Source organism: Plectropomus leopardus, chromosome 6, assembly GCF_026936395.1.
Source record: "Plectropomus leopardus strain MGB_pleo_1.0 chromosome 6, ASM2693639v1, whole genome shotgun sequence".
Classification (NCBI taxonomy): Eukaryota; Metazoa; Chordata; class Actinopteri; order Perciformes; family Serranidae; genus Plectropomus; species Plectropomus leopardus.
The window spans coordinates 4,738,801-4,755,621 of NC_142181.1; the positions used below are offsets into that span (position 1 = coordinate 4,738,801).

General features: G+C 39.0%; 1 protein-coding gene across 4 annotated transcripts in view; it reads left to right on the plus strand.

Moving 5' to 3' along the window:
- LOC121942779 (unconventional myosin-Ic-like) overlaps positions 1-16,821 on the plus strand; it is a 78,192-nt gene that overhangs the window by 38,832 nt on the left and 22,539 nt on the right. For all 4 annotated transcript variants that reach the window (XM_088078554.1, XM_088078557.1, XM_088078556.1 and 1 more), the window contains 6 exons: positions 8,224-8,379; positions 9,335-9,450; positions 12,620-12,818; positions 13,729-13,809; positions 14,194-14,373; positions 16,252-16,350. In XM_088078554.1, the coding sequence (XP_087934680.1) occupies positions 8,224-8,379; positions 9,335-9,450; positions 12,620-12,818; positions 13,729-13,809; positions 14,194-14,373; positions 16,252-16,350 (831 nt within the window). The remainder of the gene's footprint in view (positions 1-8,223; positions 8,380-9,334; positions 9,451-12,619; positions 12,819-13,728; positions 13,810-14,193; positions 14,374-16,251; positions 16,351-16,821) is intronic.

Below are 16,821 nucleotides of genomic sequence, written 5' to 3' on the forward strand. Positions count from 1 at the left end.
GGGGTCAATGGTCAATCAGGGCACATAAGGTGGGACTTGCCAAGAAAAGATGTGGGATCACATTAGCATTTACACTACAAAATATATATGTGGTTTAGTGCGTCTCAGACCGATTCGCCAAGTGGAATGAGTGATCAGATGTCACTACGTTTCGGTATTCGCTCACACTTGTATTTTGTGCTTATCACTTGTGATTGGATCACTCAAAACGCATATTAATAAAGTATATATGTGTGTATTTTACTGCCCTCAAATCACAAAGCCAGACTTTGACTGATGGAGCACCGTCAGCTCTTGCATGACTTCTGATGTCACACTTGGCGTCGTGATGATCTCACTTCATTTTCACAAGGACGACATTCATGTCTGAAAAATAAATGTTAGGCGTTTAGTATTTCTCAGCTTCATGCCCCTTTTCTTTTTACCAGCTAGTGCAGAACAGATGAGAGCGGAGGAGAAGTCAGTGCCAGACAACTGATTCATGATGGAAAAAATGCAGAAAAAGGGCAAAACATTTTGAGAGGAGCTAACCATTTATTCATCAGAACCACACGTCTCACTTATTTGGTTGTCATTATAAAAGTTTCATAAATCATCTGAAACAAGTCAAAAAAAGATGATTGGAAGCGTTTTTTTTCTCTAACAGGACTGACTGCTGCAAACCTCCTTTTGCATATTTAACCTGCATCTTTTACATGTGCAAACATTTCAGTGCGGTTGCTTAACCTGATTTGTTTCTTCAGTATTTGAATCCTGTGCAGTCTTAAAAAGAAATACTATAGTAAAGATACTATATTAAGGCCTGCTGTATGTGTGTTTGCATTAATACAAAGTGGACAATAACTAGATGTCCATCTGATGTCATTAATGAGAAACTTTGTATCAGTTCTTATTTAGTTTATGTCGATTAATGTGATTCTTAAAAGGAAGCTCTAAGTTTGCACCAAATGAGGGTGTGGAGTTTAATAAAATTTGGGGATTTAAGAAGCAGAGAAGGTGTAATGAAAGATGTTTTTGTGATGTGTTTTGGGAAAAGCAGAATCTGGTGTTCTTGGAGTTTGACCCATGTTAGGATCATTACTGCAGCTTCTCCTGTTTCAATTTTGATTTTTGATTTAATTTTGTGAGTCCCTTAACTAGAAATACTCCTTTATTTTTCAAAAATCTAAATAAGTAAATAGATAGCTACCATAGACCTGCAACATTAATTTGTCTTTGTTTCCAGTTAATCGTTTAGTTTGGGTAATGACTTCAAACTTATTTTTAAACTGGATTTTATATCAAAAGGCACAAAATAGAGAAAAATGTCCAAATTTCCCAGAGTCCAAGATGAATTTGTCAAATTATTTGTTTTCTATGCAACAGTCCAAACATTTTATGCTTATAAAATCACTATCTATCAGAGTTGTTTTGGATACATCAATCATTCAAACAACAAATCTAAATTATTTTAAATGTTAAAAAAAAGCAAATCTGCTTAACTTTTACATTGCATACAGGCGAACATAGAAAGACAAGAATATTCACTGCAGTCGAATATATGTGCAAACGTGGAGTTGAGCGACACGCCTCTTTTTAACCTCTTCAACACAAACAAGCCAGTAAAGTGGAAACACCTTTAAACTTCCAGCCTGGTTACTGTGGTTTGAGACGGCCGTTACGTCCTCTCATTCTCATCATTATCCATCCCGAGCACCGTACGGCGCGCTGAAAGCAGCAGGTTAGATGGGCTTTACATAAACACTGACATCTGAGCTCTGTGAGCGCGCCCGGGGCGACGTAAAGGTCAAGCTGCTTTTGTTCACAGGCTGGCTGGATGATCGAATCCCTCTGCTTTCTGCCTCTTTCTCAGCTTAGCGTAGATGTGTCACTTGTTCAGTGTGTCCTTTGAGAGAGGAGGGAGGGACCAAAGAGGAGCACATAAGAAACATAAAATGAAGAATTGGTACTAAAAAATAAAGTGAGATTCAATAAATAGTGATTAAAATAGGTGGTGAGTAATACTGGTGCTATAAATATATAGTACTTTGGATCAGTTCCTGCTTTAGCAATTTAATTAGAAAAATATACTGTGATGTTTAGATGTTCTCTGATCTGATAGTTCCTTTTTGAAGTCTTCATTCATAGAAGAAAAATAGGTATTTCAGCAAAAATCCTCAAATGTTATACATGAAAAAACGCTTTTTATTGATATCTGAAGTCAGATATTGTTTTGGCAGTAGTATAATATCTTTCACAGCCACACTCGCAGCTCTGCGAGGCTTTATGTAGTCCGCTTTAAGCTTCATGTTAACGTCAGCATGTTAAAATGCTCACAGTGAGAGTTCAGACATACAGTGTTTAGCACGTATAACTTCCACCTGACGATCACTTAATGTCAAAAATATATACGATATACTCGGCTGATACCAGCCGTAATCAGTCTTTATCTTTATCTCTCATATGATTGACCCGTATGGATTGTTTTTTGTTTTTTTTTTTTTGCATTTTCTGCACTTTTCATTCTTCATTTTTTGATAATTTTGGCTGTGTTAATGCATACAGCATAACTTTTGGCAAGATTGTGTATTTTTGTTTAATCTTTGAATTCCCAGCTCAGTTCTTACAATAAGTCTAAAATACACGGTGTAAACAACATTTTTTCATTGATAATGTTAAGTGCAAAAAAAAAAAAAATACAAATCTTTTTAGTCTGTAGTTTATTGAATTTGTTTTTTTTTTAATTTGTTTTTTTTTTATCTAAAAACATAATGGCATCATGTCAAAAAAAAAACTGGCCTGTAAAGGGTTAAAATTCTAAAAAATTAGAGAATATTTGATATTTACAATTAGGACTGATGTTGATTTAAAAAATGAACTCAATGAAAGCAGAAAATCATATTAATGTATAATTTTTTTTAAAGCTTGGAGCGATACGAGTGTGCGTAATATGAAAGCGGGCTCTAAAGATTTATGTGACGCTTTTTGTTTGTTTACATACGCTTCAGTACCGAAACTCACACAGCCGTGGAGCAAACAGTTGCACCTCTTCAGGTCTCCTCCTGCTCATTGCGGCCTTGTTTGCTGCACAGGATTTGGAAAACATGACGACATGTTAGGAACCGGGTAGGCACGTACTTGGCGTCTTCCTGAGAACGGGTGGAGGTCCGGTGTGCGGCACTATGAGGAGAAAAGCCAAACAGTGAAAGCGGCATTGGGAAACAATGAAGTAATGGAGAGAGAGGGCGAGAGACCGACACCAGGGAAAGTGAGACAGAGAGAACGTATAGAGGAGGAAGAGGAGGGGAGAGGTGAGGAAATAAGGCTCTGGTTTCTATCCTCCCCGGCGCCATAATATTTAAAGGATTTCGTAATAAACTGTGACATCTCAATGTAAATGTATGTCACTGCTACTCCTAAAAGGGGTTTAACCTGTTCCCAGATGATGAATTCCTTTACGTTTTGTCTAAACACCTGCTGTCTTGTAATTCTTTCCCAGGAAACATCGTCTGCTACACAGGAAGTTGCACGTTTCCAGCTGCATCGCTCAAAAAAAAAAAGCAGCAAAAGCTAAAATAGCTGAATAGATAAGTACAAAAATCGCCAGGAGAAAAAAAAAACAGGTCTAAACTCTGGCAGGTGAGAAGTGCAGCGAGTGCTAACAAGAAGTGTTAGTCACACACACACACACACACACACACACACACACACACACACACACACACACACACACACACAGCTGCAGTTTCTTTGCTTTCTGTAGAGATGTGTGAAACAATAGGTCACCACAGCTCACGGCGTCCAGGGGCGAGAGGAACATATGTGCTGTTGGAAACGTGAACTCACATGCGTGTATTAATACATGGAGAATTATTAATCTTTGAATCAATATCGCATCGATTCAGTGCATTTACATAAGCTGTTTGCTTCTCTCTTTCTCTTCCCTTAAAGTTTTCAGTCCTGGTTGATTTAGCAGCACTTGTGGTTTCCGTGGTAACAGTAGGTGTGGTTTAACACCACAGCAAACACCTTGACAATAGAAGCCGCCCAGAGTTTGAGTAGTTTGTGAATCTGCAGCAGTAGAAGTAAAATTACCAGTAATACTGTTAACATAATAACACGCTGCTTAATAAGCTCAGATAAAACAATATAAATTCAGCACTCTGCACGTTACTGAACTCAATATTTGACATTTTACATGTAATCATGCCATGCTTTGACATTTTCTTAGTGATACTTTTTAAAATTGTTTTATGTTATTATGTGCTGTCCAGTGCAGATGTTGATGTCTTTTGTCCCTTAGAGGCAATAAAGGTTTTATTCATTCATGCACGGGGCCTCATTCACCAATATCTTCCTTGGCTTTTTCTGAAATTTATTCTTAAGAAAAAAAAAATCTCCAGATTCATGCCCTGTTCTTAAACTGCAGAATTGTTTGCACTTTTATTCTTATAATGATGAAATTATTGACCTCGTAAGCTGAAAGCATGTGCATGAGAACTGGTAAATTCACTGCAAGTCTCCATTAAAGGGCATACGAGTGCAGGGCCGCGTGCACACAGGTGTTAAAAATAAAAGTTAAGAGAATTAAGTCAAACATCCCCCACAACAAGTTTGAAGAGAACCGAAAACGTGACAGATGATGTGATAGATGGCTCAGTTCCCTTTAAGATTAACATTAACATACCTGAAAAACATAATGCTTTTTGCAAAATAATCAAAATAATTATCAAAATGATGTAAAGTATACAAATATCATTGCAGTATAAATCCTATAATATTATTTAACTGAAAAATTTGGAAAAAATACTAGAATTTTTTCCGCACAAACATGTGGCTCTTGAGTGTGCGTAGATTATTTTATTTTGTTATCTTTAAAAACTGTGTAAGTGGGTTTTAAAAAGACATTTCTTCTTGGGAATGGTTGGTGAATTAGGCCCACTGTGGATCTTTGTTTGGTGGAGGAAATTTGAATCCAGAGCGGGAATGGCGGACCCCGCCACTAACAATGAAATTTATAGAGAGGAAACTTCCTAATACTAACACACTGAGTCACTCATGCTGAAAAAAGGCAGACAAAATAGTGTCAGAAATGGGGTTTTATTTGGTGAAAGGATTCATTTAAATACTAACATTAATCTTTGAGTACATCGTTGTCCACACCCACACTTTTGTCAGTGTGTCCGCTTCCTTTTCTCGAAACTTGCCGCTCTTGTTAATGTGGGTGTGGTGTGTTAAAGCAGCATTTATGTGCTTCATGAGCAAACGGCATGCATCAGTGAAGCCTGCACGGTTGAATGTGTATTAAAAAGCACATTACATACACACACATTACTTTTTTTCAGTCTTTCGGGAGTTGTGTATTCCACGGCCTTTTAAAAACCTTCTCTTTTAAAGAGATTAAATCAAATTGTCCACATTTCGGGTTTGTGCTGTTGTTGTGTCCTCGTGAGGACGCGTGCACACCAACACATGAGCTCAGGAGAGGAAGTAAAAGTGGGCGCAGATGAAAGCTGAAGTCGTCTTCAGATCATAAAGTTGAGAGGTGAGATAGCTCCCTCCCTCTGTGCCAGGCCGCTCTCCTCTGTGGAAGGCAGTAAAGATAAAGTGCAGGAGTGGTTCACACAATTAAAGAGCATAAACGTAACAGGCTGTGCGAGCTAATTTATTGTGTTCGCTGGTGAGTTATGGTGAAGCAGAGTTCTGTTTTTATGCACCAAGAAAAGCAGCACAAAACCCATTTCTGTGCTCTTTCTTTTAATTTATTCCACCTTCTGTTTTTCTGTTTTAATGCTTTTCATGTGCTTTTACGGTTTTGACTATTGTTGTTTATTCATTCCTTTTACATTTATATTTCTTTTATTTGTTTTTCACCTGTGCCTGTCTGAAACTTGTTTCCAGAGCTGTGGTATCCATGTGCTGAATAATGATTTTATTTAATTTTAATTTTAATTTTAATTTTAATTTTAATTTTAATTTTAATTTTAATTTTTTTTAATAAAAAATATATTTCTATATATTTTTAGGTTTTAGTTATTATTATTATTATTATTATTATTATTATTATTATTACCTGCTGTGGTATTTTAGCTCCTTTAGGTGGACTTACAGATACAAACCAAAGTCCTCACCAGAGGATCAAACATATTCACGCACACTTTGTGTTAAATCAGATCAAGATGTTTGCGTGTGTGTGTGTGTGTGTGTGTGACAGGCGATGCAGTGATTTAATGGGCTCGGTGTTGTGTTGTTGAGGCGCTGCTGTGTGGAATTTCGGGGAGTATCGTTAAGTTTCCAGTCCGGTTTAAATTCAGGTCTGGAATCACGACCTGGCATCCATCATCTCCTCTCTCCTCACTCTTTTTTTTCGTACGCCTCTCTCCTCCGTGTTTTTCCCTGCGGTCTCACCCAGTGCTAATTAATATGTTCTCTCGTCTCTTTCTCGTCTTTGTCGTCTCCTGAGAGATGGAGAATACTGTACTGCTGAGTGCAACAACAACACCTGCTGTACTTTGTGTCCCCGCCTGTACTCTGAGCACAACTTTAGTTTCTGTCCAGCTGTTAAACATGGATGTGACTGACATTCGCAATCTAATGCGTAAAACTCAGGCCTCTATTTTTGAGAACGGCTTCCTGGGCAAACGTTTCGATGATCTTAAAGATGTAAGTGTTACATTTAACTTCACCTCAAAATTCGTGCTGTGTATTTTCAGACATTTGCACCGATGGTGGGGCGCTCTGGTCAAAGTGATACATTTCCACCCACATCTGGGTTTGGCTCAGTTTTTAGGTGATAATAAGATCACTTCAAGGCTTTTTTAAAGAAAACTTTGGCTGCAGTACAAACATCAAATCTGAATGTGAGTTTTTAGACTTCAAACGGAGCTTTTTGGCGTTGGTCTGAATGTTCTTCATTGTCTGGTTGAAAGCTTCCGGGACTTTCTGCCCTAAAAGATGTGATGGGAGCTTATGAGACAGGAAGGACTCAATGATGTGAGAACCAGTGTTTTTTTTAGCACAAACTTTGATTCAAGGATGAAAAACTAACTAACATTGAATTCATGAATCTAAAAAAAGGTCTTAATTGGTATTAAAATGTCTTAAATCAATATTTCAAAAGTTTTAAAAATGCAAAGGGGACATGGGACATGGGAATTTATGATTTGCTTAAAATAATTGATAATTAAAAATAATAATTTACAGACTGCTTCTGGCATTAACGTCACCATAAACTCAGGGATGGGGAGAATTTTTCCCAAATATTTATTGCAATGAAAAAATATAAGTAATATTATCAATTAATGTTAATGTTGATGTTTTTTGTTTTTCTTTTAGTTTTGTAAAATTGGTCTTAAATTTCATCCCAAAACCAAACATCTGAAGACACTAACTTTGGAACTATTATGGACCTTTTTTGTCTTTTTTTAAATGTTTTAGACTAAATAATCAGTTAATATAGAATATAATCTGCATAATCTGATGATGAAAATAGTCAATAGTTGCAGCCCTACATACATTTAAGGGATAGTTTAACCCCAAATCTAAACTATTTGTTTTTCCTCTTACTTGTGGTTAGTTATAATAACTATATACCTAAAAATATTTTATAAAATTATTATAATTTTTTAGCATTTTTCACCAACACATTACTTGCTTTTGTGGAATTTTTATTTATTTATTTAGGCAAATTTTCAGGTATTTTTTTGTTATTTTTCACAGATTTCTTGCTAACCTCTGGGTCATTTTTCCTTTTGCTGCTCATAACCTTGTTCCCATTTTTTTTGTATAAAATAAACCCAATTTGCCCAGGTCTCAAAAGGTTAAATAAATAATTTGATTGTATTTCCATCTTAAATACCCGCCTCTGTCCCAAAGATAAGCCTGTTGAGTTCAGTGATTTAAACAAATAATAGCCGGAGTTTTAATTGAAGTTTTACTGTAATCCGAGAAGTATTCTGAGTGTTCATGCCTCAGTGCATCAATCACAATTTAAATTCCACATTTATCTGATACTTGTTTGTGTACCTGCTTCTCATTTGTCTCCTGTTTGGTGCATTACTGATATCTGGTTTTACTTACTGCTTTCTCACAGTTGCCTCATTCCTTCCTCCCTAAAAAAGACGGATTATGTGTCTGTAATTTGCAGCTTTTGGTTATCTGTGGTCCCTCCCTTCTTCATTTCTCCACTTTCAGTTGTGTTATGTTGTCACTAACCACACCTCCTCCCTGCTCGTCCTCCTCTAGGTGGTGGCGAGTGACGGGGTGCGGGCTATGATGGAGTCGGCCCTGACAGCCAGAGACCGGGTGGGGGTGCAGGACTTTGTCCTTTTGGAGAATTACACCAGCGAGGCGGCCTTCATCGAGAACCTGCGCAAACGCTTCAAAGAGAACCTCATCTATGTGAGTGTGCAGAGCGAGGAGGGCGGGGCTTTAACTGCATGTGTTTGCATCACAGCTGGACTAACGCCAGATTTTTCTGGTTGATATTGAGCACAAAACTACATATTTTAAAATAAATAAATGCATAAATACAAATTTAAAAGATAAAATAATGTTTAATGTTTGGCAATAAATTAATTTTATTTTTTTTACACGAAACATTTCACATTATAGCAAGATAAACAGCATCTTGATATCGAAAAAAAAGCTCCTTGTAGTAATGCTGTAAGTTTGTCTGATGTAATGATGACTTAGCTTCTTTAGAAACAAAAAAGTCAATTACAATTTATTCATCGAACTTTCCGAATGACAGTGATGTGGAAACAGTAACAACTTGCAACAAGATTAAATCTACGATTCATTTTTTTAAACATCTGCCTTATTGCCTTTGCATACTCGGGTTATTTAAATGAGCACTGTGAAATTTTAAGTGGACCCGAGCATTAAAATAATCTCAGTTACCGTCTGTCTTGGTGAAGGATTTGGATTTGTCTGAAAATTACATTAGCAGTAAAAAATGCAACCGAGTGACATATAAGCCTCTTTTTAAACCATTTTAACCTTTTGGTCTTTTGAGTGATTTCCTGTAGTGAAGATTAGGATTATTCTGCATTTTTGCTCCAATAAGCAGTTTTATCTTTCACTTTTTAAGAGCGCTGAGACCTGAGAATGATGCAGACAGCTGTTTGTCTCACTGCAAAATTTCTCAGCAAAGTACTGGGGTAATATTTTGGATAAAATACTCATTCTTGGTGTGAATAAACACACTCTGGATGAGTAAGCATTAAAAATAGAGTCAGACAGACATGCAGTACAGACGTGTATTTGTCTGTGAAACTGATAATGTATAAGAGGCCCTAAAATACTACAAAAGAGTCTTTGTCAGGTGATGTGACTGCATTTCGCTCTCCCTCAGACATACATCGGTTCAGTGCTGGTGTCAGTGAACCCGTACAAAGACCTGGAGATCTACACCAAAAACCACATGGAGCGATACCGCGGAGTCAACTTCTACGAGGTTTCACCGCACATGTGAGTACGCGACCTCTGCACACGTTACAGCAGCAGCTCCGAAACTTTGTAGCCCCAATCAGCGCCTCATTTTTGGAAGGAACAAAATATAAAGAGCTACAGTGCATCTCTGCACATTTTCCGCACTTTTTGATAAGCTGCACTCACAATTTAGTACATTTCGTAATTATTTTAGACATTTTGCATGACTTACATTATTTAAATTAACATTTAAGTATTCTGCAGAACTCCTTGGTTTTTGCAGACCCCCTTTTAAGAAACACTACCTCACAGTTTGCAGCTCAACTTTGCATTATCTAAATATTTTCAAAAAATCCCCTATCAGAGCAAAGTTTGTCACGAGAGACGCATTCCTCGGCTGTCTGTGCACTTCCTTAAAATCTTAGATTCAAATGTACGTCGTGCAGCCAGATTGGGTACGTCACTAATCCGAAGAATACCAAAAACTCCATCATAGCATGTACTACTGTGTGATTCACGAGACCTTAACTACACTTAGCATTGTGATAAATCTGCCCGTCGCCAGCATTGGTGCACAAAAGAGTAATTTGAATCTGACTGAGGCTCCAGCGTGTGGTTGAACATTTTCGGTGTTTTCTAACGCTTGTCATCTTGATGTGCACTGCCCGTTTTTTTACTGATTGAAGAAGCGCTAGTCTCACATAGCCAGATCTCCGCACTTAGTTTGTGACCGTGCTGGAGAGAGCGGAGAGCGACTCCAAACGCAGATTTTAGGATGATAAGATTTTTTGGGCTTTTTTGCCTTTATTTTATAGGACAGCTTAAGTGTGAAAGGGGGAGAGAGAGAGGGGATGACATGCAGCAAAGGGCCGAGGTGGAAATTGAACCTGTGGACACCGCGGCGAGGATAAGCCTCTGTACATGGGGCGCCCGCTCTAACCACTGAGCCGCGAGGCGCCCCAGATCAAGCATTTCTCATCAGAAGGGATGATTGTGCTCCCAGAGTTTTATTTTATTTTACTTTTTACTTTTTATGAGGGAAGAATTGTTAAACAAAATATCAGTTTAGCAGAATAGTTGTTTACTTTAAAACCAGAACGTGCACAACACTTTGAATCGTGTTAATTGCCAGGAAAAATTCTTTAAGAGGCCGTACTGGGCTGAGTTTGTATCAATGAAACTTTAAATTTAAGGAATCTTGTGATACCAACCATGTCATACCAACTTCTCAGAAAGGGGGAAAAGTAACGCTTCAAATTTAGGCAAAATTTTAGCGGGCTCCCTTGACCTCTGACCTCCAGATTTCTGAATGACTTTGGGTGCTCATGAGTCTCAGACATTCACACTAAATACTAGATTCATGCGTTTTTCCTTTGATTCCTAATCAAGACAGTTTGGAAAGAATTGCTTCACCTTCTTAATATGGACTTCAAAACTGTTTTGTAATGCAGCTGTAATGTGATTAATCACAATTAACTATTGAAATTCTGCAATTAATCATCATTAAAACATTAATAGTTAGAAACGTGTCGACAGGGAAACTTCACGTCACACTCAGCCAAATAAAGTTTGCTTAAAAGTTATGAAAGACACGCAGCAATATCACAGAGAGAAGCTTACTTCTGCAGAAAATCCTTTTTGAGGAAATGAATCATTAAAATCAGTCTGTTATGTCATCCTTGTTGAGCCTGAGCATGAATGCAGCATTAATGAGTAAAGCTGCGAGGAATGATTCATTGCACGTCTTTGCTATTTCAGGTGAAATATGTTTTTTTTCTGACGGGACCGAAACTTTGACGGCATCATTCACGCATGTTGACTGTTGTTTTTGCTTCAGCTCTCTAAAAGAAAGAGTCTGTTGAAGCTTTTTTTAACCCGAGGATGACATAATATTTCTGTCTGAATGCTGTCACAGTGTGTGTGTGTGTGTGTGTGTGTGTGTGTGTTCAGAGCGCGTGGGAATATTTGCCGAAGTGGAGTCAGCAGCTACGTAACGCTCTCATGATCTGACTGTCCTTTTCTCTGTCAGTCAGACTGTTTGCGAGACGTCACGGCTCGAGACAGACTGTTTGTTTGAAAGGTTGCCACAGGAATCGTGAGGGAATTCCCCGTTAAATCTTCCCCATCGGACACAGAACAAACAAATGCATTATGGGGACTTGAAGTGGCGTCATCGAAGCATTTCAGAATCTCTCGCTAGCTCTTTCTCCGCTTTTTTTTTCTCTCTTTGCCTCAACACTCGAGCGTAGCGCCAAATGTTTTCTCTCGGTCTGAGTGGAAAGAAAGATGTGTGCTGGCGAGTAGAGGTGGAGGGTCGGAGAGAGTGAACGGGAGGGAGAGGTGGAAAGAAAAGTAAGCAAATGATGGTACCAGGCAAGAGATTTCCTCCCTTGAGAGGGAATTCCTCTGACCTGAGCCCGACCCCCTCCCCAACACACACATGCAGCACACACACATCGATGGAGCCGCGGCCAAGCTGGTCGTTTTATCTCCCAGCAATTAGTCTGGTGTCAGAAATGTGTCCAAAACAGGCTGAAACAACATAACGGTGCTGATAACAGAGACGCGGCTGACAGATTATACTGTAACTAAATCAAGCTGCGCTCCTCTCCGGACGCTGTGATTCATGCCGGTGTCCTTCCATGCCAACACACCGTGAGATGCTCGGATCAGATCAGATGTTACATTCACGCTCAACATTTCCACGACGTGAATCTGTTTTGTCAGAACACTGTTGTACTCAATCGTGTAAATGCATTTTTTTTAATTTTATTTTACCCTTTCATTTAGTTTAGTAATGTTGAGAATAAACCTAAGTTTCTAACATTTAATCACTATTTAACATATGTGCTTTAATTATAAGATATATGACTGTTATTTGCTTTTCAATACCCATTTTAGTTTAAAAAAATGAATGAAGACTTTGTGTTATGACAATGATTATGTTCACATAATCCAATACAAGAGTTACAAAAATAAATAATTATATAAAATAAAATATGTTGTTCCTGTGGTTTACTGGGACACATAAACATTGGAAAATGGCACCCAGGTTGAAAAATACCAAATTTTCCTTTAACATGTTTTCCTATCTGTAGCCTGAGGCCTGTGTTAGTAACACATGGTTTTCGTTCAGTTTTCTCTCATTCTTCCAAGTTCTTCCTTCTCAACATCTGCCTGATCATTCGTCTCTCCTCCGCTCCTCCAGCTACGCAGTGGCAGATAACTCCTATCGCTCCATGAGGACGGAGAGAAAAGACCAGTGCATCCTGATCTCTGGCGAGAGCGGCGCAGGAAAGACGGAGGCGTCCAAGAAGATCCTGCAGTACTACGCCGTCACCTGTCCAGCCAGCGAGCAGGTGCAGACGGTCAAAGACCGCCTGCTGCAGTCCAACCCCGTGCTGGAGGTGAGATCAGGTCCAGTCTGTGGACCTCACAGAGAGCTTTTCTGCACTCTGGATCTGTTACACAGCTGATCTTATCGACGTGTTGAGTGATGAACTGCGAAAACTGCTTCTCGTGGAAAAAACTGTTTATGATGTGTTAGTGAATGTGGCCTGATAGGTTCTGTATTTTGGCCTGATAAAAATATATATTTGCCAAAGCTAATATTTTAAATGTCATATCACCATGAATAATAATAATAATAATAATAATAATAGTAATAGTAATAATAATAATAATAATAGTAATAGTAATAATAATAATAATAGTAATAATAATAGATTTTATTTGTAATGCACTTTACATTTGTAACACATCTCAAAGTGCTACAAGATAAAAGCATTAGCATAAAACACTGATAAAAACAACCAAAATAAAAGCATATTTAAAAGTCATAAAAAATAAGAGTATAAAAGCAAGTAAAGCAACCAGGAATGTGTCACTTAAAAAGTTCATAATGTTGCATTATCTTTTAATTTGAGCAGAAATCTGTTATCCGAATGTTATAATGCTGCATATGTGAAATTGTGAAAAATAGAGCGATGATTGTTTCTGTGTTTGGTTTGCGTTTGTTTGAGAGCGAAGGCAATACAGAGGTGAGGAAGCGCTTGTTTAGATGTCTGGCGCGTCTCTGCCAGATGTGCTCCAGATGTGTATAAATGTGTGAGCGTACACCGTGTCCTGTAATCTGCACTACTGTCCCCGACAAACACTGCCGGGAGTCTTAATGTCTTTTTTCTTTGTTTCTCTGCTGCCGCCTCTTCATCTGCCGACGTGTCTTTATCACACTTTTCCTCTCTGTTATCGCTCTACTTCTTAATCTGTCAATCATCGCGCCTCTCCTTTCTTTATCCCACTCCATCCTCTCTGCAGGCCTTCGGCAATGCCAAGACGTTGCGTAACGACAACTCGAGCCGCTTTGGCAAGTACATGGACATTCAGTTTGACTTCAAGGTGAGCGGGACAGTGAGATTTAAAGTGGCAGCTGCTTTATGCAAGAATTAACGCTGCGTAACAAGCCTCCTTTCAGATGGAGATTTGTCAAAAAAAAACCACAAATATTGTCATCTCAACTATTTTGTTTGTTTTTTATGATAACATCGAGTAAAAATACTTTGTGTATTTTTGTATATAATCTCTACATTTGATTTTTGTGTGTAATTAATTGCATCACTTCTCCCCCCATGCCCTTTTTTTGTGGGTACACAAAATATGTTTTGGACTTCAAAATCCTGCATGTTATATCAACCCTGCATCGCACTTCAGTACCCCAGCCTCACCCTCTCCTCCTCCTCTCGTTCCTCCCCCCTCCCTCCCTGGCCTTTATCCCGTCGGCAGGGTGCCCCGGTTGGAGGCCACATCATCAACTACCTGCTGGAGAAGTCCCGCGTTGTCCACCAAAACCACGGGGAGCGGAACTTCCACATTTTCTATCAGCTGATCGAGGGAGGCGAGGAGGACCTGCTGAGACGCCTGGGCCTGGAGAGGAACCCTCAGCAGTACCAGTACCTGGTCAAAGTGAGTATGTAGTATTTTAATACAGATGCAAAATCCAAGGGGCTGTTAGGAAAGCCCTTGTTTTTGGAAGTAAAATACTTGGTGTTAAATCAGTCACAGTTGAAGCACTTTTATACTATAAATGATTACGAATTCTTTTAAAAACATCTGGATCTTTGATAAAAAGTCAAAGGTACAAGCCTGAGTACGTAAAAACTTCAAGGTAGACGTTAAATACAAGTAATTGTAGATAATTGTAGATGTTCGACAGCTGTGGGTGGAGGCTGTGTGTTTTCTGTCTCATTCTTGTGAACGCAAAATCTCAAGACCGCCTTGAGGAAGATTCTTCAAATTTGGCACAAACGTCCACTTGGACTCAACGATGAACTGATGACATTGTGGTGCTGAAACATGTAGTTGACCGTGACCTTGGGTCTGTCTCATTCTCGTGAATGTGTTAACTCAAGAACACCTTCAAGATATTTTTTGAAAATTTGGCACAAACGTCCACTTTGACTCAGGAATGAACTGATTACAGTGAGTCGGTCAAAGGTCAAAGTCACTGTGAGCTTGCAAACATGTTTTTGGCCATAACTCAAGAATCTGTACGCTAATTATGTCAAAAATTCACACAAATGTCCATTTGGATAAAATGATGAAGTGATCACAATTTATATCTAAAAAGATCAACGGTCAGCTTCACTATGACATCATGATGCTCCGTAAAAACACTTTTTGGGTATTATAACTCAGAAGGGGAGACATTTGCTCAGATACTGAATTGGTGACACTAGTGAAGATTTGTGTGAAGGATTCATGTTTTTAAATGACATGGATGTAAATGGTTCTTGAACTGCTAGGGTATAAATTTTGTTTTTCACTTTTTTTGTCCATAAACGTACACCAATGCCAATTCATAGTTAAGTCTCAGTTAAGTCGGGACTCACCTTTGGCCCTGGAGGGAAACCTGGAGATGAACTGCATGAAACGTTAAACTTTTGTTACGGTTTGGCCTTTTGTTCACATGACAACTGCGTTTTGGGGGCCTGAAAATGCAAACTTTTGAAGTTTCATTGCAACACCCTCCTGTCGCCGTGTAAACTGGCGATGCGTGGATCCCGTGAGAACAGCGATGTCACGGCAGCACATGTGCGTGGTGTTCTTCTGCTGTGTGTCATTACAGAGTTACACCGCCAGCTATCAGCATGCATACTGCAGCGTTTTCCGTTGTTTTTTCCGATCTGCGTACATGAGGATCGTTCTCACAGTGTTATCTTATGAACACAGATTTTTTTTAAATCACAAAGGAAAAACTTTTCTGTTTTTAGTGGGACGGTTCTCTAAATCATCTGCAAATACTGCAGGGACGTTACTGTAAATCTTTCTCTCTTCGCTCTTGCTCTCTGTCCTGTCATAAGCTGTTGGTCTGTACCGTGTGTGTGTGTGTGTGTGTGTGTGTGTGTGTGTGTGTGTGTGTGTGTGTGTGTGTGTGTGTGTGTGTGTGTTAGTGTGAGAGTGTGTGTGTGTCTCCCAGTGGGAGTTCTGGTTAATAGGCTCTCAGTCAGGGACTCTCAGTGCAGCGAGAAAAGCTTTCCTCAGGGGGGAAATCTGCCTTAAGGCACTAGCTGAACCTTCCCCTTGATAAACACACACACACACACACACATAAACAGCCAATGAGCAAAAACACCTCATACGTGTGTGTCTAAATAGGTGTTTACATCACATAAGTGGGTGTTTACTTTGCATGTAAACACATATTTACACTTCAGCTGCTTACTGGATTTTGGCGGATGTTCACAGCTGTGATAGGAAATAAAACACTAACGTAGATCTTAATTACGTTGTGTATTCAGAGTGATTTAGGTTTTTTTTTGTGTGTGTGCTTGTTTTCCACAGGGTAACTGTCCCAAAGTGAGCTCCATCAACGACCGCAGCGATTGGAAGACGGTGAAGAAAGCCTTGACCGTGATTGGCTTCAACGAGGACGAGGTGGAGGTGAGCGCCGAGTCCGAGCTGTGCGAGTCACAGCTGTCGTGTTTGTTTTGTCACTCGAGGCCGTGTGGACGGTGTAAACTTTAGAAACTTTGTGCAACAGTTTGTTTTTCCCTGAAGAAGATGGAACCTTTGACCCCTTTTTGCTACATTTTTGAAAATGCCGGATGGGCCTGGAGCACGTTGCATTTTCACGTCTTTGACTTAATTCTTAAAATTAAATGAAAGTTGTGGTTCACCTCAGACAAACTTTAACAAGCATTACAAACTCCCACTATGTGTGTAACTGCCGAAACACCACGAACACTAAAGTACTCCATGTGCCTGAGGGGGCTGTGGATGTTTGTATTTGACTGTGTGTGTGTGTGTGTGTGTGTGTGTGTGTGTGTGTGTGTGTGTGTGTGTGTGTGTGTGTGTGTGTGTGTGTGTGTGTGTGTGTGTGTTATTATATGGTGAGAACTTATTTGTACTCAG